This window comes from Scardinius erythrophthalmus, assembly GCF_964197995.2.
Source record: "Scardinius erythrophthalmus genome assembly, chromosome: 1".
NCBI classification, from domain to species: Eukaryota; Metazoa; Chordata; class Actinopteri; order Cypriniformes; family Leuciscidae; genus Scardinius; species Scardinius erythrophthalmus.
The window spans coordinates 14,390,705-14,418,648 of NC_138221.1; the positions used below are offsets into that span (position 1 = coordinate 14,390,705).

The 27,944-nt window shown below is 40.0% G+C and overlaps 2 protein-coding genes across 2 annotated transcripts in view; both read right to left on the minus strand.

Annotated features, from left to right (window-relative positions):
* Positions 1-2,192: 2,192 nt before the first annotated feature.
* Positions 2,193-7,261, minus strand: LOC308704371 (uncharacterized protein). Its single transcript, XM_081388602.1, has 4 exons — positions 7,143-7,261; positions 6,477-6,616; positions 4,583-6,002; positions 2,193-2,503 (listed from the first exon to the last, which is right to left on the minus strand). Exons 2-4 carry the CDS (start codon positions 6,532-6,534, stop codon positions 2,434-2,436), a joined length of 1,548 nt encoding a protein of 515 aa, XP_081244728.1. The 5' UTR covers positions 6,535-6,616; positions 7,143-7,261; the 3' UTR covers positions 2,193-2,433.
* A 10,670-nt stretch (positions 7,262-17,931) lies between these two features.
* LOC308695094 (sucrase-isomaltase, intestinal-like) overlaps positions 17,932-27,944 on the minus strand; it is a gene marked incomplete at its 5' end in the record, with an annotated part of 41,111 nt that continues 31,098 nt past the window's right edge. Inside the window, 15 exons of the mRNA XM_081373057.1 lie at positions 17,932-18,099; positions 18,943-19,104; positions 21,121-21,170; positions 21,292-21,380; positions 22,044-22,168; positions 22,271-22,327; positions 22,551-22,635; positions 24,413-24,561; positions 24,845-24,961; positions 25,143-25,177; positions 25,297-25,430; positions 25,733-25,871; positions 26,505-26,595; positions 26,972-27,088; positions 27,487-27,549. Of these exons, the coding sequence (XP_081229183.1) occupies positions 18,025-18,099; positions 18,943-19,104; positions 21,121-21,170; positions 21,292-21,380; positions 22,044-22,168; positions 22,271-22,327; positions 22,551-22,635; positions 24,413-24,561; positions 24,845-24,961; positions 25,143-25,177; positions 25,297-25,430; positions 25,733-25,871; positions 26,505-26,595; positions 26,972-27,088; positions 27,487-27,549 (1,488 nt within the window). The 3' untranslated portion in view covers positions 17,932-18,024. The remainder of the gene's footprint in view (positions 18,100-18,942; positions 19,105-21,120; positions 21,171-21,291; positions 21,381-22,043; positions 22,169-22,270; positions 22,328-22,550; positions 22,636-24,412; positions 24,562-24,844; positions 24,962-25,142; positions 25,178-25,296; positions 25,431-25,732; positions 25,872-26,504; positions 26,596-26,971; positions 27,089-27,486; positions 27,550-27,944) is intronic.

Consider the following 27,944-nt stretch of genomic DNA (forward strand, 5'->3'; position numbering starts at 1 on the left):
GAAAAGTGAAGTCAATTAGAAGCACTCACTTCCTGATGGCTGAGCGTACTGCGCAGACTCAAACTGAGCTTATCTAGCTGTGCCAAGAGAAATCTGAATCATTCCCTTCCGAAACTTGCAGAGACGGAGAGCGTGAGTATTCTGATTAATTATTTTGTCATTTTGCCTCCACCTCCCCCCGATTGCCTGCGAGCTTCTCCTCCTGTCCATACGGTAATTTCTCTACTGTGCGACAAAGAGTCCCGTGGTTATGACGCAATCGTTAGCCTACTTTTACAAAAACTGCTTCAACGGGGCTATAACGTATGATACAAGGTAATAGAACTTTTTAACATTTTCGTGTTGCTTTAATAAATAATGGACAAATGGAGTCTTTAAACGCCTCAGATGTAAAGTTATTCGCTGTCAAAGTGACGCCAAAATGAATGGGAGTCAATGGAATGCTAACAGCAGGTGATGGTCTGCTAATCAATGGCGGCGCCCGGGGAAGCTTCAATATTTTATAAAACACAGCCCCCCTGCTTCTTTCTTCTTCGATTTTCTGGCGAGGTCCAGTCCAGGTCTCTTCTTTTATAGTCTGAATTCAGACGTCTTCATCATAATTAATATAAGGCACATGACTGCTATTTCAATATCACGTGTACAACTGCTGGTCCCAGCAAGTGTAGTCCTGCTATTCCTGTACAAGCATGACTATGCCTAGTCAGCTTGTTCTCCGAAGATACAATAGTTCCTTTGTATTTGTGGACAACGACCCTTGTCACTGCTCTCTCATGTGATTTGAGAAAGACAGAGATGAACAGCAACCTCTTTATTCAGCAAAATATTTTTAGATGGTTAAATTTGTTAGTAACCAAGTCAGCTCGTCGGCTGCATCTCGAGTTACAGATTTCTTATTGTGACCCTTTCTGCGTTGACGTCGAGTTGGAGGTGCAGATGAAGCGAAGGAAGTGCCACTCTCAGGTGGAGCCTCAACGCCCAAAACACTTTCTAAGTTCATTATTCATTATATTATACTTTTGACAAATACAAATAACATGTTCTACTGATTCCTCTAATCCACAATACTCACATAATCTTGTTGGATGTTTATTTATTATTTGTAAGGTTTTATTCAGCATAGTATGCCCAACCCTTAATCTTGTTAAAATATTTTCCTCTTTGGTGCTTCTTTTAGAAATCCTCACTCCCAGCTAACACAAATACGTGACTATTACGTAACTGCAACGTAATCTGGTGACCAAACTTTCGCCATAATCGGAAAAGTGAAATTCCTGGATCCGTTGCCACGACGTAACTTTGTAACGTTGTCAGCAGTTGTGAAAGTGTGTGAAACTGTAGATCGTTGTGTAAAAGAAATGGCAATACTGCCTCATAAATAACATGAAGACTTCACAAAGCAAGTCTTACAATTAACAGTCTACACGAACACCCGTTTGATCGATCTGCAGTGTAAAACAAACAAAATCAAACGAAGATTACAACAGAAATGCAAATTAACACATATTTGCAAAAAGAAAAGTGAAGTATGTTCTGCAATAATATTGGCATGTTATGCAATTCCTCCTCATAACACATCTGTAGCTTGTCAGATGCAATCAAATGGATGGTAATAAAATGCCATGATGCCATCACAATGTGTAATGATGTGAGTGAAGTTACGTTTCTTAGTGTTCCTCTCTGTTTGACATGATTTCGCAACTGATGAATATTAACTTGTGGGCGTTTCACAGACTATTTATGGGCAACTATGGGCGTTACATGAAGCTGCAAAAGATGCGCTACATTTAGAAATGATTGTGCAGCGTTTTAATTGGAAAGTTAGTTTACATATTTATATAAACAATAACCATTGGGGAGCGTTCTATAGTTGGTAACTATTTCTATGTTAATATTAAAAATGTCTATGTTTTTAAAAATAACTATCCTGCAACCTTCCAGGAACATTATATTATTGTTGCAAAAAAATAAAAAGAGCATTCCTAGAATTTAGTTTATTTAGTTCCCAAAACAATAAAAAGACAGGAACCAAAAACTAACATTAGGGGAACGTTCTGTGTTTGCTGGGAAGCCCCAGAAGCAAACGTAATACTTGGCTTTCAGAACTGAAAATTATAGAATTATTCCTGAAGCAAGAAGAATCTGCAGAAAATAAAATTGGACAATAACAACAAGCTGTTGATAAAATTTTTAAAAAATTAAAAAAAGAGTTTAATTAATCATAACTTGAAGTACAAAAATGTATAAAAATTAAAACTAATGAGAATGAAAAATATCTCTGAAAAATAATGAATGAGTTAAAATTAATATCAGATTCATGTCTCTGAAAGTGTTACGGCCTCTTCTTCAGCTCCTGAACATGAAAGTGTTTTTCCAGTGTAATTTTTCTGGTGCTCTTCTTCTGAATGAGAAGGCAGAAGTGATCATGATGTTTCATTCTGCTGGTTCTGGATCGCTGGCGTTCTCTCCGTCCTCTCCTTCCAGATGCTTTCTGGCAGTTCTGCTAAAAACAAACAAGTTTCATTACTTACAGACATGAAGAGAGAGGAATAATCAATATTTCAGACTCTGAACTAAGTACTAAAAGTCTGAGTACTAAGTACTAAAAATTCTGACTTTATTTCACGCAATTGCGACTTTATTTCACGCAATTCTGACTTTAAATTTTTCAATTCTAACTTTATAACACGCAATTGTGAGTTTATATCTCACAATTCTGAGAAAAGATGTCAGAATTGCGAGATAACTCGCAATTATGTGTTATAAAGTCAGATTTGCATGATATAAAGTCGCAATTGCGAGAAAAAAAGTCAGAATTCTGACTTTATAAGACACAATTGCGACTTTATTTCACGCAATTCTGACTTTATATCTCACAATTCTGACTTTATAACACGCAATTGCTACTTTATATCCTGCAATTCTGACTTTATATCACGCAATTCTGACTTTATAATACGCAATTGCGACTTTATTTCACACAATTCTGACTTAATATCTTGCAATTCTGACTTTATAACACGCAATTGCGACTTTATTTCACGCAATTCTGACTATATCGCGCAATTCTGAGATGTAAACTCGCAATTGTGAGAGAAAAAGTCGCAATTATTTTTTAAAATGTTTTATTTTGTGGCGGAAACAAGCTTCCATACAAACCTATGGAAGCTTGTTTCCGCCACTGAATAATAAATAAATAATAATAATTGCGACATTTATCTCACAATTCTGACTTTTTTTCTCACAATTGCGAGATATGAAGTTAGAATTTTGAGAAATAAAGTCGCAATTCTGAGAAATGAAGTCGCAATTGCGAGATATAAAGTCGCAATTCTGAGAAATAAAGTCGCAATTGGGAGATATAAAGTCAGAATTGCATGATATAAAGTCGCAATTGCGTGATATAAAGTCAGAATTGTGAGATATAAACTATTCTAAGGTAAAAAAAAAATATTTAAAAGTTTTTTTTCCTTAGAATTGGACTATCACAATTTTAGATATCATGCTATTGCGACATTTCACGCAATTCTGACTTTATATCTTGAAATTCTGAGAAATTCTACAAATTGAAAGTGTGCCACTTCATTTCTGTCTCTGTGTGTTCTGTGTTGTTTCTGATTTTGAGGATGAATTTTGTCCATTGATAAAATTCATTTGATTCTAATCATAATATAACATTACTGAAAAACAGATTCAGTACAAAAAGTGCCTAAACTTTGACAATAAGTAACTTTTATTATTATAATTGGGATTTCAGAATATGTAGATATGAATACAACTGGAAAAACTTGTGAAAAGATGTCTTTCAAATGTTCTCCTCCTATTCATATTTTACATTGAGGGGGTGTATACAACATATTTGCCCACCATCAACTATAGTTGCCGCACATTCAAATCTGATTTTCAATAAATAAAACAAAAACCTGGGTAAAATAAATGTTGAACATGTTCACATAGGACACTATTAACACGATTATATGCATGAAACCATTCAGAAAAATTTGGGCACAAATGGGTTAAGTATAACACATAAATATTTTAAAACTGCAGTTTTTAATCTTCGATCTACTGGTTATAGTGCTGATTTAAAAATGTTAAATAAATACCCCCCCCCCCTCCCTATCCTTTTTACAAGGAGGACAGAGCAGTGTAGAATAATGGTTAAATATGTGAAAAATAATGCGATTTTTTAAAAACGAAGCATGAACACAGTTACAGTACACCTCACAAACACAATCAAGCCTTCAAAAAAAAGGTGTTTTACCACCCCTTTAAAAAAGGTTGCAAAATGTGACCATTGTAGTCTAGAGCCCTGTTTAGTGCTTTTTTCTGCTTTACATGAGCGCCACCTACTGTCAGAGAGCGAATTTGTGTTTTTTGCATTGATTTAAACTAATAGACAAATGAGATATTCCTGTTGGTTGAACACGAGTTAATCGATACCAATCAATCAACAAAGTGTCCTGTACTCACCACACACCGGCTATAGGTGGAGAGGAGAGATTTGGCTATAGGGAGATGTGTGTGTCTAACTTACACAGAAGAGACTTTGTTGCTCAGCACATTAAAATAAACTACTTACTGTGATCTCAGACTGAGGTGATGTGGTTTCTCCACTGCATGGATTTTCATGTGTCGCTTCAGTTGAGTTTTAAAAGAGAAACTCTTTCCACAAAGATCACATGTGTACGGCTTCTCTCCAGTGTGGATCCTCTCATGTGATTTCAGAGATGCTGAGTGACTGAAACTCTTGTCACAGTGTGAACACTTGTAAGGTTTTTCTCCAGTGTGGATCCTCTCATGTGTTTTCAGATGTTCTGACCGACTGAATCTCTTGTCACAGTGTGAACACATGTAAGGTTTTTCTCCAGTGTGAATTCTCTGGTGCTGTTTTAACTTGTCCGCTGTAGTAAAAGTCTTCTCACACTCAAAGCACATGTACTCTCTCACACTAGTGTGAATTTTCTCATGTATATGTAAATTGTGCAGCAGTGAAAAACTCTTTCCACACACAGAACATGAATACGGCTTCTCCTTCGCATGAACTGTCAGGTGTGACTTCAGGTCTGATGACCTAAGAAATGTTTTCCCACATTGATCACATGTGAATGGTCTCTCTCCAGTGTGGATCCTCATGTGTTCTTTAAGGGATGCAGATTGACTGAAACTTTTCCCACATTGATCACACTTAAACGGCTTCTCTCCTGTATGAACTCTCATGTGAACATCAAGAGTATCTTTGCTTGAGAAACTCTTCCCACATTGATCACAGGGGAACGGCTTCTCTCCAGTGTGAATCCTCATGTGTCGCTTCAGGTGACTTTTAAAAGAGAAACTCTTTCCACACTGATCACACGTGTGCGGTTTCTCTCCTGTGTGGATCATCTCATGTCTTTTCAGATGTGATGACTGACTGAATCTCTTGTCACACAGTGAACACTTGTAAGGTTTTTCTCCAGTGTGAATTCTCTCGTGTTGTTTTAAACAGTTTGCTGTAGTAAAAGTCTTCTCACACTCAAAGCACATGTACTCTCTCACACCAGTGTGGATTTTCTGATGTCTTTGTAAATATTGCAGCAGTGAAAAACTCTTTCCACACACAGAACATGAATGCGGCTTCTCCTTCGTATGAACTCTCAGGTGTGTCTTCAGGTCTGATGCACTAAGAAAAGTTTTGCTGCATTGATCACATGTGTACGGCTTCTCTCCGGTGTGGATCATCATGTGTCCTTTAAGGGTTGAAGATTGACTGAAACTCTTTCCGCACTGATCACATGTGAACGGCTTCTCTCCAGTATGAACTCTCATGTGGCGCTCAAGACGATCTTTGCGTGTGAAACTCTTTCCACACTGAGTGCAGGTGAAAGATTTCTTGGCTCTTCTTTTCTTTAAAAATTTATTTTTAGTCTTTGAGCGACTCAAAGGTTTTTCTCCAGGTTTGACATGATGTTCCTCCTCCACTTCACTCAGTTCATCACTCTCCTCGCTCTCTTCCATCAGGTCTGACATGAAAGAAAAATGTATTAAATTAAATTTTCCGTACATCAATATAATTCAAAGAGAGAAATATAAAGTGAAAGGACATGAAAGTGAGCCCTGATGTAATAGTAAAAAGTAGACAATTGCTTTAAAATATTATAATTTGATGCCTTTTTATAAATGTATTATTTGTCCTTGAAAACTTTCCATGAATGAGGTAAATTTATCTTCCAATTATTATTTTTAAAACATTATTGACACAAATCCCATGTTTTAAAATAAATGTAAAATAAAACAGATAAAATAGTATTTAGCTTGATCTGATGTTGCCAATCAATATAAAAATGTCTCAAATCTCCCTTTACTGACCATTTGTTGAAGAAAAAACCTAGAACATTCTGACCATTTCATAGTTGAACTGTTTATCTAAATGTGCTTGAATGTTTCTAACATGACTGTTCTCCAGCATCATGAATGAATGAAGAATAAACACCAACCTCTTTGTTCTTCAGGATCTTCAGTGTGTTTCATTCTGCAGGGTTCTGGATCACTCATGTTCTCACTGTCCTCTTTAATAAACTCAGTCTTTGCAGATTTCAGCTCTTCCTGATGCTCTGATGCTCGTCTTCACTTGTAGCTGATGGGAATTTACAGCATTTATTGGATAATTGCTGTGGGAGGAGCTTCACTGACCATGTGATGGATGTGGGAGAGGCTTCACTGATAATGCAATTGGTGTGGGAGGAGCTTCACTGATCTGCCCAAAATCTAAAATATATCAGTTACTGAGTTTGTTTTTATACTAAATGGCACTCACAGACACACTCATGCTCTCTCTCTCTCTCTCTCTCTCACACACACACACACACACACACACACACACACACACACACACACACACACAAACCCTCATGCTCTCTCACACACAAACACATATTCATGCTCTCCCTCTCTCACACGTTAATGCTCTCTCTTTCTCTCTCTCTCACACACACACACACACACACACACACACACACACACAAACACACGCTCATGCGCTAAGTTAGCTAAGTTAGCTGGCTACGATTTCAGTAATATCAAAGATCCTTGCTCCTTATGAACTCTCTGGTAATATTCCATTCACAAAATACGACCAAAAGTACGGTAAAGTTAAATCTTACTTGTGAAAGTAATCCCCCGAGCCCTATTTGCGATGGTCCGTAGAAATGAGCAGGAATATGTAGTGATGTGAAGCACTGTATCGGAGCTTGATTCATAACCGTTTCCACACACAGTCACGTGACTGCTTCGTGTTCAGACAGATTAAAAAATAGCTCGAACCACTTGCAGGTTCCAGTATTGTGCCTGTTAGTGCTATTCACTTTCACACTGAGTTGCTGCTAAAATATTCTACACTGCACACTCTTCATATCACAGTCCTGCAAAGATGGCAGAATTTACTCACATTCGCTGTCCTGCGGCAAATACATGAGAGCAGATTTAAACCAAACACATGGTGACTGTGTGCGACCTGGACCGCATCAGTGAATGCTGAGATATTTTACTAAATATATGTATCCTGTCAGAAGAATTGCGCGATAACTTCATTATTTATTTTTCCATCTGAATCATATCAGTGATCTTTTGTGGGGTTTTACGCATGTGCAGTTGTTTTGGGCGTTGAGGGAGGTCCACCTGAGAGTGGCACTTCCTTCGCTTCATCTGCACCTCCAACTCGACGTCAACGCAGAAAGGGTCACAATAAGAAATCTGTAACTAAAGATGCAGCCGACGAGCTGACTTGGTTACTAAAAGTATAACCATTCTAAAAATATTGTTCTGAATAAAGAGGTTGCTGTTCATCTCTGTCTCTCTCAAATCACATGAGAGAGCAGTGACAAGAGTCGTTGTCCACAAATACAAAGGAACTGTTGTATCTTCGGAGAATGTTGGGTAGACTAGTGTGGTGCTGGTGGATATTGAGCAGACATAAGTCGTCCGGTCAGAGACGAAGTACACTTTAATGGATTGAGGCTTGTAGAGACGGTTACAGGCGTAGAATTGAGTTGAGTGAACAATTGCAGTACAAGTAGTAGAGGGTATGACAGAGTAGTTTGGAGTGTAACGTAGTATGAGTGGTTCTAAAACAAACAGAAAATAATAATACTAAATTAGTCATGAACAGTAATAACAAGAATGAACACAATCTGTCAATTATACATACATTATGTATATAATTATACACATAGCAATCGATTCGGACATGTAGAGACTATATTAGCACTTAAGAAAAATGGCATCACGTTCTCTGACACGTGAGCTGACTGGAATCGATACATATGGTTTCATTAATATGAACAATCTCCCTTTCAAAGTAAATAAGAACATACACATACCCAAAATGACCCAAAGGGACACATAATTACAATATAATACGGAAATATGAATATATAACTGTCTGTGTATGCTTTCACTAGCGCCGATTGACGATTTTTCAACCTAGAGGTCCAGCAGGGTTTTACGGAAGGGGCGGGACTTACCAGCTCTATTAATCGTGATAATACTTCGCATGGGGGCTTGTCCGTCTTAATTTGTAAGACCCGGAGCAAAAAGCGAATTTAATCAATCAAATTGGATGACCCAGAAAACTTCACAAAACTAAATAGAGGACGCTCTATTGATGAAAAAGCGAAACCGCGTGGCAGAACCAGAGAGTATCTGTAAAACCTAAAAAGAATCCCTTAGCATAGGGAAACAGTTTTCCTAGTCTGCATTTCCAACTAAATGACTCAAATGACTCAAATGGCTCAACTACCACCATGTCCTGGTCCTCAGCCGGAATCCATTTACCGAATCACTATAACAAAACGTGATAATTTTAAGAAGCAGAAAACTGCTTGGATGGTATATAGGAGATTACGAAATAAATAATGGACGAGAATTCATCTGCACTTCAGCAGCAGATGTCAGGGCCATTATAGGACGAATAGATGACAATAGAATGAAAGGGGAAAAATTAATGTTCATTTTGATCCAGGGATGGAAGTAACATACAAACCAACCACAGATTCTAGTATAGAAGTATACTATGGTAAAACGAGAGTGATGTATGATGGTACTGCGATGCCTCAGAGAAATTCTTATTCTTCTGATATAGAAAGACCTGGTACTAAAGACTCAGAGAAAATTAGACTTTCAGGAAACAAGTCCTGAATTTCAGTACATACCACTTGCAAATGAATTAGTGCATACTATAAATAGTACAAATAAGTCAGTCCACACAAAAAATAGAGGTGAGGATACAGTCACCGAGGGTGAAGAAACTGAATGGGATGGTGAAGATAGTGTAGTGTTCCAGTGGGACGAACCCATCCCACAAAGAAAAAGAGTTAATTACAAAAACTCGAGACCATTATCTCGAGAAAGAACAAGTAGTAGCTATGCTAAGGAACATATAGATCTAGCAGGGAGAAAAACTCAGGGACGCAGGGACAAAACCAGGGCATAATCTGAAAGAGAGAATCAGAAGAGAGGAGCCCGAGTACATGCAGAGGATTTTCCTAGCGGCCACAGGGCCAACTGCTGATGAAATTTTGGATATGCCTAACACTAGCAGAAAGGCTAAGCATGATATGCTTGCAGAACAAAAGGACTCTTGTCAAAAGGCTATATCGTTATTTCTCCGTTTGACCCTGACGGAAAATAGAGGACGGAGATGTAGGGACCCTGTTATGGGTGATATATTTGAACTCAGAAAAGAAGTATTAAAGGAGTCAAATAACCCTATATATAATAGGAGACCTTTACCAGAAACTTCACCAGAAAATGAAGTAGGTCGAGAAGATGACCTGTACTCTGAGGAAGAAAATGAAGGACGAAAGCCCAGAGGGGGTTTAGGCCTAAACTTAGCTGAAGTAGCAGCCTCCTCTGTAAAGACAAAGAAACTAAAAGGAAATAGTCCTCAGATCAGGGGGGGCTATAGGGAACAATGTGACTACTATGAAGAATCTGCATCATGTGAGTCCTCTTCCTCTGAAGAAGAATATGACCCTAGGCCAGCAAGGACAACTTGGGTGAGACCTAAACATAATATAACAGCCACAGAAAGGGGGATGTTTAATGGGATGAAACTAGATTTGAAAGATAACATGAGAAGCTGCCAAAAAATTGTGGAGCTAGGAAAGAGACTTAATATCCATGATAAAGATATAGAGCTGATGATTAATCAACTAGTAGGATTAAATCTAAAAATTGATGATATTTCCCTTCACCAGAAAAACATTTCTGGGGTAACTGCAAAAGAAAAATATGAAAAAGGACTGAGAGAAATAAAGAGCACAGGGGTACTAATATTCTGCAAGAATAGAGCCCATAAGGGCAGAGAACCAATACAGACAGTAAAAGAACTACTGAAGTTTGAAAGAGATCTCCCAGGTCTGACCCCGTTAAATACTTGGGGAAAAGAGACTGACTGGGATGAGTTACAAACTTTTGCAGTGAGGTACGATAGGCAGTCCAAACAGGAAGCGGAGAGGAAGGGAAATCAAGAGCCAAATAACCTAGCGAGTAACAAGCAGCAAGGTCTAAGACGATCAGAGAGGCTCAGAGGAGCTCAAAGCCATGATGCCCAACAAAAGCCCAGATGTTTTGAAAAGCCCAAAGGCCCCAGAGAACAAAGGGAACAAGTCAGAACAGCTGGCTATCAGAAAAGAGGCAGATCTCAGAGCCGAGGAAGGCAGAGAAAACCTAACTCACTACAAAGGCCAGCATTCATAAAAAATGACAATAAACCGACTAGCTCAGCATATGTCTCTAAAGATGGCTGGGACAAAATGACTCCAGACCAGCAAAGCAGAGTCAGGAAGCAAAGGGCTAAACAAAAATCAGCTGTAAAAAACCCATACAGTAATGAACAGTCTAAGACTAAATATGTGGAAACTGCAGACTAGGTAACCAAAAGTGGGTCATCCAGAAGATACAACGGGGAGAGACCAGTTGTGTCTGCCGAACCTGTGAATTATGTAAGGAAAAACTTATTTTACTAGGTTCAAAATGTTCCTGTACGTTTAGAGAGTCTAAACTGGAACTGTGTAACAGATGTGATAAGCTAGAAGAGCGGAAATGGGTCCAGACGGTCAGTAAGAAAGAAGTCTGGTTAACCCGAAAATCGAAATTAGCCATGGGATGCGTTTCCCAAGGTAAGATTATGACCTCATGGGTTAGCAATCCAATCCAATTAATGGAAGAAGAAGAGCAAGCATGGCTATATCGATACTGTGAATTGTCAGGGCTAGGTAATCCCTCCTATATGGACCCACTGGAGATGGGATCCGTATTGGCTATGATTAAACCGCTTGTTAAAAAAACGCAACTTGATCCTACAGAATTAGTCAATTACAGGCCGATCTCGAATCTACCTTTTCTGTCAAAGATATTAGAAAAAGCAGTATCCTCAAAACTGTGTTCCTTTCTTGAAAGAAATGATATCTGCAAGGATTTTCAGTCAGGATTTAGACCGTACCATAGTACTGAGACGGCTCTCGTTAGAGTCACACATGATTTGCTCTTATCATCCGATCGTGGTTGTATCTCTCTATTAGTGTTACTCGATCTTAGTGCTGCATTTGATACTATTGACCACAACATTCTTTTAAATAGACTCGAAAATTATGTTGGCATTAGTGGAATTGCACTAGCATGGTTTAAATCATACTTATCTGACCGTGATCAGTTTGTAGCAGTAAATGAAGACATGTTTCATCGATCACAAGTTCAGTATGGCGTACCACAAGGCTCAGTACTAGGACCGCTGCTTTTCACTCTGTACATGCTACCATTCGGAGATATCATTAGGAAACATGGAATTAGCTTTCACTGTTATGCCGACGATACTCAGCTCTATATTTCTTTGGACAAAAAATTTCCTCACGTAATAACCTAGAATACTGTCTAACACTTGATGGCTGCTCTGTTAAGTCTTCGTCGTCGGTTAGGAACCTGGGTGTGCTCTTTGATACCAATCTTTCATTTGAAAGTCACGTGTCTAGTATCTGTAAAACTGCATTTTTCCATCTCAAAAATATATCTAAATTACGTCATATGCTCTCATTGACAAATGCGGGACAATTAGTTCATGCGTTCATGACCTCAATGCTAGATTATTGTAATGCTCTACTGGGTGGTTGCCCTGCACGCTTAATAAACAAACTACAGCTAGTTCAAAACGCAGCAGCTCGAGTTCTTACCAGAACCAGGAAGTATGACCATATTAGCCCGGTTCTGTCAAAACTGCACTAGCTCCCTATTAAACATCGCATCAATTTTAAAATATTGCTGATTACTTACAAAGCACTAAATGGTTTAGCTCCGCAGTACTTGAGCGAGCTCTTAACGCATTATAGTCCTTCACGTCTAAAATTCCGATCTCAAAATTCCGGCCAGTTGATAATACCTAGAATATCAAAATCGACTGCTGGCGGTAGATTCTTTTCCTATTTAGCACCAAAACTTTGGAACAGCCTTCCTAACATTGTCCGGGCAGCAGACACACTCTGTCAGTTCAAAGCTAGACTAAAAACACATCTCGTTGACCTAGCTTTACATTATAGACTTTAGATTCAATATTAGGCTGCATAGATTAGGTCAGCTGGAACCGGGAACACTTCCCATAAATCCTGATGTACTCGTTACATCATAAGAAGAATGGCATCTACGCTAATTTTAGTGTCTTTGTTTATCCCGAGGTTTTCCCGCAGCCTGCCGGATCCAGGCCGTATCCAGATCTGATGAAGGCCATTCGCCTGGACCCGATGACAACGCAGTGCTGGAGTGCCAACTGGTCTCTCCCTAGTCTCAGCCTCAGACGTCACGCCCACGGAACGTTGGCTAAATGTCTGATGCATATGGTACACTTAACTGGAAACACTTCAGGAATGTCGAAGTCGTCATCTGATTGGTTGAATTTTATCGGATTTCCGGGGGGGCGCGAGTGTCGCATTTATTTTCGGTCAGCCCGGAAACAAAGCGCAGACGTGTGATTGTGGAAGAAAAACTGTTGTGTTTACATGAGTGACAATGAGCATTTATCAAGATCAGCTAAACGTAGGATTCTCAAAAGTATGCGAGGTTCACAGCATAGATTCTTTAAGAGATGTTCTTTGATTTTCTATGCTGACTGACTTGTTGCACGCCGGTCTGTTGTTGTGGGGACATTTCCACGCCCCGAAACGTGACGCTGAACGAAACAAACTGTAATTGGTTGTTTGACATGTCGGTCAAACGGCCTTATGGGCGGGCCTTGGCCAAAGAAAGCTGCTATGAATTCCAGACCTTCAGCCGTCAGTCTGAAGGTCTGGCTACGCGAGACTAGTCTCTCCCTATGGAGGATCCCTTTACCACTCTACAGATAAAGCGTTGTCGGGAAACTCAATTCGCGTATCTACCCCAAATTGATAAAATAAAATAAAATTCTGTACAAAAAATTGTAAGGAAACACCAGTACTTTGTTTAGCCTTGGTTTGTAGGGAATTACAAACCTGCGTACATATATTCAAACGCACATAACTATAGAACCAATTCTTAATGCGCATGTGAAAGCCATCAGCGTTTCTCACAGGTTCGCGTTTAAAGTCTATGTAGAAAGAATGGTGTTGTCTTAGCGGCCCCTAATTTAATAAAAAATGATTGTTGCAACGGAAGCGAATCAGTCATAACTAACCTTAGCTGGAAAATAACTTTACTAAAGAACCGCTATAAAGCCAAAACAATCTCTGTTACCATAAATTATACGTTTATCTCTGTAAAGCTGCTTTGAAACAATCTACATTGTTAAAAGCGCTATATTAATGAAGATGACTTGACTTGACTAGGCCAGATTCTGGGACAAATCACTTGTCTAGATGCGTGGGAAAGAGTTTTCTCACATAATCTTAGCGAACCAAAGGAAACCATCTTTGTAAAAAGAGAGGGACAGTATGAAAGCAGCACAGCCGAACAACTGATTATTACTGAGATTAAAAATATGAACTTCCTAATTGAACAACATAACTAAGAGACCAGAACATGGTAATTAGGAGTTAGAGTTAGTCCCAATTATTATTATTTTTTTCATAAATTAATTCATACAGTTGTTTGTTCATACACTATATAGGAACTACATCAACACTAGCACATGAATTATGAGGATTAATTGTATTGCTTTGTGGTTTACAGAGCACAAATAGATTTATTAAAGGAGCCGTATGTAAGATTGTGGCCAAAACTGGTACTGCAATCACGTTCAAATTGCTGTAGAGTGGTGTATCATACAGCTCCTTTAAATGAAAAAAAAAAAAAAAAAAAGGATTGGTCTTCTGGGACAGAAAGGCAGCTTTTCCACCTTTTGACCACAAGATGTTGTTAGTGTGCAACGTGTTGAAAAGCTTCGAGTAATAAACCATTTTACACTACATTCAAGGGGTAAAGCCCCAGTGCTTCACAAAGCTTCATTTCACCATCACTACTGAACAGTGCTCGGCATCTTAACTGCTGTCACGCAACAAAACCAGGAGTATGACCTGTTTATGATGGCGGCCACATTTCTATATGGCTCTGGTTCTAAAAAGATGAAAACCATGTGTCAAAAGCTTTAAAATTAATTAATCAGTTTTCTTGTGCTTAATTACGTTTGGGTTAGGGTAAATATCTTAAAATGTGAGATCATGCCTGTTCATGATTTGAAGTAGGGAGAGCGGGGCAAAGCCTAGCATTTGTTTATTTTTTCCCCATATTAATTTTACACGTCTAGTACAATTATGTGGTTTTGTTTTATTAATACAGTGTATATTTATTTTGTTAGTTCAACAGCTGCCCACCTGCACTGTAAACAGCGTTGGTAGGGCACTGCTTCCCCCTCCTGAGGCGCCGGACGGTTTGCCAGAATCTCTTCGAGGCCGACCGATAGTCCTTCTCCATGGCCTCACCGAACTCCTCCCAGGCCCAAGTCCCCCCCCCCCACCACCCGGGCTGCAGTTTGCTTGGCCCGTCGGTACCCGTCAGCTGCCTCAGGAGTCCCACAAGCCAGCCAGGTCCGATAGAACTCCTTCTTCAGCTTGACAGCATCCCTTACCTCCGGTGTCCACCACCGGGTTCGGGGATTGCCGACCTCGACTGGCACTGGAGACCTTACGGCCACAGCTCCGACTGGCCACGTTGACAATGGAGGTGGAGAACATGGTCCACTCGGACTAAATATCTCCAGACTCCCTCGGGATCTGGTCGAAGCTCTGTCGGAGGTGGGAGTTGAAGATCTCTCTGAAAGGGGATTCGGCCAAACGTTCCCAACAGACCCTCACAGTACGTTTGGGTCTGCCGAGTCTGTCCAGCTTCCTCCCCCGCCATCGGATCCAACTCACCACCAGGTGGTGATCAGTTGACAGCTCCGCCCCTCTCTTCACCCAAGTGTCCAAGACATACGGCCCGGAGGTCAGATGAAACAACCACAAAGTCGATCATCGACCTCCGGCCTAAGGTGTCCTGGTGCCATGTGCACTGATGGACACCCTTATGCTTGAACATGGTGTTCGTTATGGACAAACTGTAACTAGCACAGAAGTCCAATAATTGAACACCACTCGGGTTCAGATCAGGGGGGCCGTTCCTCCCAATCACGCCCCTCCAGGTGTCACTGTCGCTGCCAACGTGGGCGTTGAAGTCCCCCGGTAGAACGACGGAGTCCCCAGTTGGAGCACTTTCCAGCACCCCTCCCAGAGACTCCAAGATGGCTGGGTACTCTGCACTGCCGTTTGGCCAGTAGGCACAAACGACAGTGAGAGACCTATCCCCGACCCGAAGGCGTAGGGAAGCGACCCTCTCGTTCACCGGGGTGAACTCCATCACATGGCGGCTGAGCTGGGGGGCTATAAGCAAACCCACACCAGCCCGCCGCCTCTCACCATGGGCAACTCCAGAGTGGTGAAGAGTCCATCCTCTCTCAAGGAGTGTGGTTCCAGAGCCCAAGCCGTGCGTAGAGGTGATCCCAACTATCTCTAGTCAGAATCTCTGAACCTCACGCACAATCTCAGGCTCCTTCCCCGCCAGAGAGGTGACGTTCCATGTCCCTAGAGCTAGATTCCGTGTCCAGGGATCGGGCTGTCTAGGCCCCTGCCTTCGACTGCCGCCCGATCCATTTAGCACCAGCCCCTTACGGTCCCTCCTGCAGGTGGTGGGTCCACGGGAGGGTGGCCCCACGTCGCTCCTTCAGGCTGAGCCTGGCCGGACCCCATGGGGGGAGGCCCGACCACCAGGCGCACGCATACGAGCCCCAACCCCAGGCCTGGCTCCAGGGTGGGGCCCCGGCTGCGCCATGCTGGGCGACATCACGGTCCTCGAATTTATAGGCATCATTAGTTTTTTTTTTGAACCGCTCTTAGTCTGACCCGTCGCCTAGGACCTGTTTGCCTTGGGAGACCCTACCAGGGGCATATAGCCCCAGACAACATAGCTCCTAGGGTCGTTCGGGTACTCAAACCCCTCCACCACGGTAAGGTGGCAGTTCAAGGAGGGGTTAGAAATAAAACCCCTTGACCTCGACTGGGGATATTGCCGGACGGTGGAAGGAATACTTTGAGGATCTCCTCAATCCCGCCGTTGAGAAAGCAGAGGCTGAGGGCTCGGAGGCGTACTCGTCCATCACCCAAGCTGAAGTCACTGAGGTAGTCAAGAAACTCCTCGGTGGCAAGGCACCGGGGGTGGATGAGATCCGCCCTGAGTACCTCAAGTCTCTGGATGTTGTGGGGCTGTCTTGGCTGACACGCCTCTGCAGCATCGCGTGGCGGTCGGGGACAGTGCCTTTGGACTGGCAGACCGGGGTGGTGGTCCCTCTTTTTAAGAAGTGTCTAGGGAGAGGGAAGTCTGGGCATCCCTGCTTAGACTGCTGCCCCCGCGACCTGGTCCCGGATAAGCGGAAGAAGATGGATGGATGGATGGATGGATATTTATTTCTTGATTTACCCCAAAAGAATGGAAGTGGAGTGTGACAACATGCCCCATAGGATGTAACATGTGCGGGGCACATCGTAACATGACCATATGACAGATTAAAATGTTATCTGACCTAATAAAAAAATATACAAGAAAACTAAATTTTAATTGTCAATAAAATACAATTATTTACTTTTTCATATACAATAATGACATTTTTTTTAATAATTAAAAAGATTTTTTTTTTGAGTATGACAAACAAGGGCCTGGGTTTTACCTGGGTAATATTGTATTTCCAATAAGGCATTTAAAATACATTTAAAAATTTTACATAAAATATACAGTCAGTTCTGACATTTCTAAATATTTTAGACAATTTTGTTCTTTTTACGCCTGATAGAAAGGCTTCGAAGCTTGTGTCGAGAACATCTCACACAGTGACATTTTCATGACATTTGTGATTTATTTTATTAAATGTTATGTGAAACCTATCATTTTTAATTTACATATAGAAATACAATTTTTGGCTTTCATGAATGTGAAAAGAAAAATTATATATTTTTTTAGAAACCATATTTTTCTGTTATCAAATATCACAATCATAACTATACATTTTCTAAATACCTCTTTTAAGCAACACGGAATATTGAATTTTAAAAAACTAAAATTATATATCAGTACAAGCCATTGTAGAGATGCATGTCTATCCTTCACAGCATTGCTTTCATTCTCGTTAAAAATCAATATGTTGTCTTATTTTTTCAAGTTGGCTCAACTTGTTTTTATTTGTCTTGACAAGAAGTTTTAAGTTCAAAAGATTACCTGGTACTCATTAGATTAACTAAAGTATTTAAGATGATATTAACTGGAGTGGATTAGTTGAGTTAACTTAAAAAGTTGAATGCGATAGGTTGCCTTGTTTTTATTTTTTTTAAGTTAGCTCAACTATTGTATTCTAAACCAGAAATTCCAAGGTAGCAAAAGGTAGATAAAGACAAACCACATCCTCTTGACTTTAGATTTACCGCTTTATTACTACATTGGTAAATTAAGGTAAATAATCATATGATTGCTCTTTCCGTAGACTGGTGCCCGAGTCTTAGCCTAGTTCCAGGTGATTGTGAAAGGCTTTTCAATGGTGTGAGATTGTGATGTTGCATCAATCTGCAACTCCTGAACCTGAGGGAGAGGAAGAGACAGAGTTTATGATGAAGTTTATCAGACAGAATAAAAGCTAATCTACACACTCATGGTCAACAGTTACTACACAAATCTGCTTTAAAGGAATAGTTCACCCCAAAATGAAAATGTACTGGAAATGTACAGGTCCTCTAAGATGTAGATGAGTTTGTTTCTTCATGGGAACAGATTTGGAGAAATGTAGCATTACATTACTTGCTCAGCAATGAATCCTGTGCAGTGAAGAGACTCCAAACTGCTGATAAAACACATCACAATAATCCAAGAGTGATCCACACCACTCCAGTCCATCAGTTAAACTTGTGTGAAGAGAAAAGATGAAACAAATCCATCAAGACATTTTAACCTCAAACCACTGAGTCTGGCTAAAATATGAGTCCATAATTCATAATAATGCTTCTTCCAGTGAAAAAGTCCATCACGTGTTGTCCTCTCACATGTTGTTCTGGCTTGTAAATGGTACTTGATTATTCCTCTCCTGTTATTGAGTTATCCAATTATTGAGTATTCCTCTCCTGATTCAGACCAGATGACTTTTTCATTGGAAATAGTGTTATTACGGATTATGGACTCGCATTTTAACCAGAAGTAATGGTTTAAAATTAAAACGTCTTAATGATGAATTTGTTTACTCTTTTCTCTCCACAAGACACTAATAGACTGGAGTGGTGTGGATCACGTGTGGATTATTGTGATGTGTTTAATCAGCAGATTCACTGCACAGGATTCATTGCTGAGCGAGTGATGTAATGCTACATGTCATTTGTAGGAGTGTTTCTGACAGTGTGAAACTGAAGTATATGTTTGCATGAAGAGTCTGACCTGAGCGTTATATGTGAATGGCAGGTCGACGTCAGGCTGTCCAGTCACGCTCATGGTAACACGAGTGACGGGCGCTGTTACACCCCACACCTTCACCAGACCCAGAGTCAACCTGTCGGCCTCGGCCAGACCGTCTGTGGGAACCATGCTGGTCAGAACACCCTATACATAAACATACATCACAGCTGTTACACACATATAAACACACAGATGTTACACACATATATAAATACACAGATGTTACACACATATAAACACATCACAGCTGTTACACACATATAAACACACAGATGTTACACACATATAAACACACAGATGTTACACACGTATAAACACACAGCTGTTACACATAAACACACAGATGTTACACACATATAAACACACAGCTGTTACACACATATAAACACACAGATGTTACACACATGTAAACACACAGATGTTACACACATATCAACACACAGATGTTACACACACATATATAAACACACAGCTGTTACACACATATAAACACACAGATGTTACACACATATAAACATCACAGCTGTTACACACAAACACACAACAGCTGTTACACACATATAAACACACAGATGTTACATACATATAAACACACAGTTGTTACACACACACATCACAGATGTTACACACATATAAACATCACAGCTGTTACACACAAACACACAACAGCTGTTACACACATATAAACACACAGTTGTTACACACATATAAACACACAGATGTTAAAACACAATCACAGATGTTACACACATATAAATATCACAGCTGTTACACACAAACACACAACAGCTGTTACACACATATAAACACACAGACGTTACACACATATAAACACACTGTTGTTACACACACATATAAACACACAGATGTTAAAACACACATCACAGCTGTTACACACATAAACATACAGGACAGCTGTTACACAAAAACACACAGGACAGCTGTTACACAAATATGAACACACAGATGTTACATACATATAAACACACAGTTGTTACACACACATCACAGATGTTACACACATATAAACATCACAGCTGTTACACACAAACACACAACAGCTGTTACACACATATAAACACACAGTTGTTACACACATATAAACACACAGATGTTAAAACACAATCACAGATGTTACACACATATAAATATCACAGCTGTTACACACAAACACACAACAGCTGTTACACACATATAAACACACAGACGTTACACACATATAAACACACTGGTGTTACACACACATATAAACACACAGATGTTAAAACACACATCACAGCTGTTACACACATAAACACACAGGACAGCTGTTACACAAAAACACACAGGACAGCTGTTACACAAATATGAACACACAGATGTTACACACATAAACACACATGTTACACACATATAAACACAGCTGTTACACACATAAACACACAGGACAGCTTGTAGGAGCCAAAATGCAGTTAACTGATAAATAATTTTAATTTATGCGTTAAATAGTAATTTACATGATTCATTTATGTGGAGGAAATGGAAGGGAATATTTACAGTATTTACAAGTTGATGCAGTTAATATTTACAGTAATGCAAGGAGTTAATTTTGTAATTATCTAAAACGTGTGTGGATAATTTAGAGTGCATTTATATTACATTGGTGATATTTTGGGAATAGAGGACTGTTATCGCATGTTTGGAATACTCTCGCGAGAAGGGTAAAGTTTTCGGATTGAACAGTCAGGCGAGTGAGTCAGAGAGTGGAGCCTCAGTTTTTTTACCTTTTTTCTCTATCTCCCTTTCTTTCTTTTTTTTGTCGTTAATTAATCATTTCATTTTCTGTAATATTCCTGTGCTGATGTTTTTGTTGCTAACTGAGTAAACGGACACATTTTTTTTCACGAGTGGTCCTGTGGATTATTGATGTGGATTCGGACGATAAGGGAGTGGACAAGGTGTCACGCTAGGGCTTCATTCAGTAAAAACCTACACAGCTATTACACACATATAAACACACAGATGTTACACACATATAAACACAGCTGTTACACACATAAACACACAGGACAGCTGTTACACACGTTACACACTTGGATTCCCTATTGGATTTAATGAACACAATCCAAATAAATCTGAAAGAACTGCACACATTGCTTTCTTCTAAACAAATGAACGTACCGAAGACGCAGTGAAAGTTGTCAAGAGGAAACGCTTGTTCTGAACAGTATCTGTAAGGAGAAAGAAGCAAAAAAAGGGTTTTAGGATGATGTACAAACTAAATTGAAGATACATATTCAACCCCCCCTCCCCCTCCCCCCACCCCCTCACTCACTCACACATATAACTCACCAATTCCCTCTCCGTCATCCCAGAACAAGGATCCATGTGCTGAACCTCCATCATCAAGAGCAACAAGAAGACCCAGAGGATTCAGACGACTACAAGAAGAAAAAAATACAAAATAAAACAGTGAACATCACATTAGTGTTGTGACATCACAAGAATAAACATATTAACACCTACATTTACATATTAAACTGTCCTTATTATAATATTTTAAAGGTTCCTAGTGTTGTATTGGAGTCTCCTATAACAGGTTCACATGCAACATCTCAGTGTCTGAAACGCTTCAGTCAAGGATTCAGTCTCTCTAAACCCCGCCTCTCTGACAGCTGCTCTGCTCTGATTGGTCAGATGGCCCAGTCTGCTGTGATTGGCCAGAAACCAAATGCTCATTATCATATCTGAATCTCAGCTCTTGATACACAGCGATATAAAACTCCTTTTATCTGCACTTTGATCTTTTAACTTGGCAGACATTTAACATTAAAAAACAGCTCTATTACACATTGCATGAGAGGGAATATCTGAAAAAGTATAATATGGGTTCTTTAATACTTATTCAGTGATCAGAAACTTGGTCATCTTGATGAACAACAATATGACCTCTTAAAGACACACAGAAAGAGTGGAATATGGATATGTAAAAGAAAATGGACTGTTTGTCTAGCAAGAAACCTTTTGAAAGTGGAAAATAAACTCCTATGCAACTCTAGAGAAATGTCAGAAGTCTTAATAAAGATGGCGGGCAGCTTCTTGACCTGTAGTGTGTGTTGCTCTCTGCTTTCTGCCAGGGCAGGATGTGTCCTCCTCTCACGTGCAGGTTAATTTTCCATAATGGTGTTTCCATATCCACAAACTGTCCTCGCACTCCAACAACTTCACCCTGGTGGATCAATCACACACCAGCAGAAAAGAGAGTGCCTTATGACTGATCTTTCATTGACCTGCCACAGAAATCTGGCATGCTTGCTGATGAAATGCTTACCGTGTGGTAATCGTACCAGCGAGCGTTTGGCACGTAGCCCCTGACCACAGTAACACCCTTCACAAAACAAAACCAATGGGACAGCAATTAACAACTACACAAACGTGTGTGTCAGTACAGGGGCATCATTTAAGTTTATGTGAGCAACCTCAAAACTCATAAATGACTAATGGAGACTCTGACTTGTAGCATTAACACAGTGGAGTTGTGTTTGTGTAGCATGAACCCAGTTCATGTGTGTGTGTGTGTGTGTGTGTGTGTGTGTGTGTGTGTTAAATACCGGGTCCAGTGCAGGTGTGATCAGAAGAGCGGGACCCCAGAGGAACTGTCTGTCGATCTTCCATGTGTTTTCATCTGTGACAAACCTGCATTACAGAACATGATCTCTTCAACACTGGACATGATCTCTTCAACACTGGACATGATCTCATCAACACTGGAACACTTTTTAAGAAAATGATTTTTGCATATGAACATGATCTCATAATTTTTAAGGTTAAGAGCAATACACAGACAGAGAATCTGGCCCAAGTTCCGATTAGTCATTCCCATGATGCTTTGGGGGAGATGTAATTTGAAACAAGAGGGTGGACTGAAGATAATGTGATGAAGATACACAATATTGGAAAAAGTTTTGGGATGAATGCCTTTACATGCACATGAACTTTAATGACAAAATGACTTTTGGCCAACCCTTTGCAGCTATAACAGTTTCAACTCTACTGGGAACACTTTCCACAAAGTTTAGGAGTGTGTTTATGGGAATTTTTGACCATTCTTCTGGAAGTGCATTAGTGAGGTAAGGCACTGATGGTGGACGAGAAGGCCTGTCTCTCAGTCTCTGCTCTAATTCATCCTAAAGGTGCTCTATCAGGTTGAGGTCAGGACTCTGTGCAGGGCAGTCCAGTTCCTCGTCCAGTTCCTCCACACCAAACTCACTCATCCATGTCTTTATGGACCTTGCTTTGTGCACTGGTGTGCAGTCATGTTGGAACAGGAACATCGCCAAACTGTTCCCACAAAGTTGGGAGCATGAAAGTGTCCGAAATGTCTTGGTGTGCTGCAGCATTAAGAGTTCCTTTCACTGGGACTAAGGGGCCAACCCCTGAAAAACAACCCCACACCATAATCCCCCCTCCACCAAACTTTAAACTTGGCACAATGCAGTCAGGCAAGTACCGGTTCTCCTGGCAACCGCCAAACCCAGACTTGACGTCCATCAGATTGCCAGTCAGAAAAGCGTGAAGGTCTTAAAGGGGTGGTTCGGGATTTTTGACATCGGACCTCATTTTTAAGTCAGCCTGGTTGTTATTCATCAGTGGAGACTTTTTTTTTTTTTTAATTATCCAGTCCTTATATTTGGATAGTTAGCCGATGCTAGGCTAGCGCGAGTCAATAGGTATATGTTAGCCAGCCATTAAAAACTGTTTTACCCACTCCACAGTGCACCAAACACAAATCAATTATAACACTAGACTATCGATGTATATGTCCGTTGAGAGAATAATGTTAGAAATCAAACATTACCTTTCATCTCAATGATCCCAAAGGAACTAGTTTCTCAGCAGCTGCATAATTTTACTATGCTCCGGTTAGTAATGCGGCAAAAAGTAAACACACAGTGTGCCTGCGGCAGGTAAATGCCGGTACTCTTGCATCATGTGTGGAGCGGCTCACTCGGTTGCCTAGGTAATCAATATCACTCCGCTGCTACTGTAGACAAAGGCTTATGATTACAGGGAACAAATTATAACTAATGCAATGTGATGAAAGGTAAGTTTGATTTCTAACATTATTCTCTCAACGGACATTTGCATCGATAGTCTAGTGTTATAATTGATTTGCGTTTGGTGCACTGTGGAGTGGGTAAAACGGTTTTTAATGGCTGGCTAACATATACCTATTGACTCGCGCTAGCCTAGCATCGGCTAACTATCCAAATATAAGGACTGGATAATTTTTTTTTTAAAAATGTCTCCACTGATGAATAACAACCAGGCTGACTTAAAAATGAGGTCCGATGTCAAAAATCCCGAACCACCCCTTTAAAGGGATAGTTGATGTGATGTTCTGCTGAACATCTGGCTCATGGTTTTGGGCTATTTTCATGTGTGTGTGAGTGAACTCTTGAGAAACACTCACTCGTGCAGAAGGGGTCTGACCACAGTGTTTCCATGAGCGTGAGCTTCGTACATCAGTGTGTACAGGTATGGCAGGAGGGTGTAGCGAATATTCAGCACGTCACGAGACATAGCAGCAAACTCCGATCCCCAGGCCACGGGGTCCTGCCTCTGTCAAAGATCAGATCATCATCGTTCAGTACTTCTGAAGAAAACATGAATGGATTCTCACACAAGCTTAGCACAGTGATGAAGGATCTAAAAAAAAAAACATTTTTAGATCCAAAAAATATTAAAATGTGCAAAAACCATGAGAGCTTTTAAAAGGGAAAAGACCTGACACAATCCATTCATACTATTGTCATACCTATAGGCTTAGAATAAGATAATCAAGTTTTTGGTCCAGAAATCCTCAATCTGACCATAAACAGGTGATGTGAGTGTGTGTTCTTACTGGCATGTCAATGGTGTTGTGGTTTCTGGAGAATGGGTAGAAAGCTCCGAGCTGCATCCAGCGCAGGCACATCTCGTATTCGGCATGGTTAAAGAAGCCACAGATATCAGCGCCGGTCTGGAATGAGAGTGATAGAGAGAAACACAAATATAGTTCTCTGTAAAAACAGAGCATTCATAAATAAACTCTAGAGTCAGTGTAGTGGCTGCATGCTAGTGTAACCCAAATTTACTAAAAATATTATTTGACAGGAAATTAAGCACAAATGATAGATTAATAGGACGAGAGAGGTACTTACGTAAGGGATGCCAAATATGCTGAACTCCATCATGCCTGAAAGATAGAAACAGAGGGAGGGAGGTTTTGGTTTTCATGCATACAGATATTAGTTTATACACTGAACTGTACAGTAGAGACCAAGAAGCACCAAATAATAAGCATCATCATCATACCTATGATGGACTTCAGAAGCTGGTTCCAGCTGGAGTAGTTGTCTCCCAGCCAATGTCCTGCCCAGCGCCCACTAGATGGGTATGTTGAGCGGGTAACAACCACTCCTCTCTTTCCAGTGGTACTAAGCAAAGCACTGTGAAATACACATAGCATAATTTCAACACTGACGAACCCGGCCCTAAGTTCAGTCAGGTTCTCCTCCAGTGTGTGGAACCATTGGCGTTTAAGCTTAAATATAAATATGTGATATTTTGTGATCTTTTTTTTGTATTTGTCTGTTATTGTTTGTGTCAGTTACTGTTTGTGTTTTGGACCATATGAGTCCATAATAAAGCTTTGATAATGATGATGATAAACACAAAAAGCAATCAAAACTCGTATCAGAACAACCAAGAAATAAATATAGTAGTGAATATGGAGAAACAGAAAACTCACTCATAAGTGGGTTTGGTGTGAGACCATCCGTACAAGTTGTGGACATCATAATGCTTGACGCGTGTGCCATCATCGAGGATCTGCTCGCTGTTCATGCACATAGTCTTATGGTTCGGACCTCTATGCATGGACTCCAGTGCTGGGAAAAGATCACACACATGCAGATTCATTTTGGACAGAAAGTGCTAAATACTAGTGTTAATGTTTGGAAGCTGAAGTATCGCTCGCTTGCACAGAGGCACGATTACTATATTCCCTCATTTTTGGTCATACAGATAAGAGTAATACATTGTTCAAAATAGTCATTTGTTTTCTCATTGAATTTCTACAAATTAAAACATTTTTCCTTTGTAAAATAAAGAAAACATCCGGATGTGCTTTCTGTCGTCTCAGTTTCCTCTCTAAATAAATGAGCTATACTGCAGAGATGACGTGTCAGCATTGTCAACTTCATCTTTGCACCTGACACTGACTCAGAAAAAACTGGTTCATTAATAAATAATCATAATATATTCTTGCAATATTTTCATGATTTTTGCCAGTGCTTTGCTTCAAGCTTCATACGTGTGCCAGAGAATATCTTCACTCCCAGAGTATATTAAAGTAATTAAATTATTATAAGCATGCGCGTAGTCAACTAATGTTTTAAATGAACAACTACCGGTCGACTATAAAAACTTCAGTCAGAAGCAGGCCTCGTAAATGTTGACTATGGTGTTGTAAAATCTCTGGAGCCAAGTATTCATGCCAGGATGCGCTCATAAGAACTTACGGGGCATGTATGGAGGATTTTCCAAAGCTTGATCCCCTAAACACTTCTCTCCGACGGTGCCATGAACAAAACTGGCCGGCTCATTCATGTCCTTCAGAAAGCAAAACACAATGACAGTATTATCATCCAATCAATCCAAAGAGGATAACTGTGATGATATGCAAATACACTCAAAGAGTGTAGAAATGGGGCGTGGCTATGCTAAACCTTCACTTGTTCTTGCACAGCTCAACATTACTCTGACAAGTAAGATGTATTCATGAATCAACATCCTTGTTAAGATTTCAACAACATTCTTATCATTTTCCTCAATTTTGGAGGTATTTATTTATTAAGGACGTGTTGTTTTAAGAGAAACAAAGGCGTGTAATAGCACTGATGTCCTTGAACATCTTGTACAATTTGAATTCATAAAATTGCTTTACTTTTCACTCCAACATGAAAAATGACAAAAACAAAGAACTCACGATCCAAAGTCCATCAAACTTCATGACGTTGTTGTAATAGTCTTTAATCTGCTGTCCCCACCACTCTGCTGTGCTTTTCTTGAAGAAATCAGGGAACGCCACGAACGCTCGGAACAGCTGAAAGTTTAAATGAAAGAAGCATTAGGTTGGACAAGATGCTTTAACCATTTCTACATGCAGATTGGATGTTTGCTCATTTGTTTAAGCAGTAATGTACTTCTTATCTGTTCTAATTGGCTGAGTTTGAGTTTGTTTACCACAGCATAGCACTAGTATGTGCTCATTGGCTGATGGTGTGTCTTCTACATGCTGACTGGTTGAAAGTATCTATGATATCACACTCATATCGCTTGACTCCCCATTGTACTGATGATTTCAGTATGAATAGACTTGAAAATGGGGGAGCAAAAGAAAAGGTGTCCGGTTCTCTGATTAAAGAGTGATAGAAATAGAAAGAAAGCGATATATTTATAGAAAAATTATAAAAATGGAACAAGGGAGAAAGAGGCAGTTACCTTTACTTGAGTATCCCAGTCCAAAGAATTGTCCACATCCACATTGGGATAATCAGGCCACACCTATGAGAGTGAATCAACTGCTAAAATCAGGGGTTCAGGATCATTCCTGCTTTCAGTTCATGTCCATGTCATACTGTATATGACTGAAAACATCAGATGAACAGGTTCTCTAATCAAAATGCTCCAAACAAATAAAAAAAAAATTTCTTCAACTAATGTTGCGCTCCAGATGAAGTTTCCCACTTTAACCTCATTTAACCCGAAACTCTGAATCTGAATTCTTCCGCCACATTAGAAAATAATCAACAGAATTTTGCTTCATTCATCATCAAATGAAACTTCTGAATGAAGTATGGGTTGATTAATTTGCCTTTCAGTGGTTATTCCCAAGTAGGAGTATCTCGGGATAATGACATCAAGAAAGTAACAATCATTTTGAAGGAAAACGACAGCAC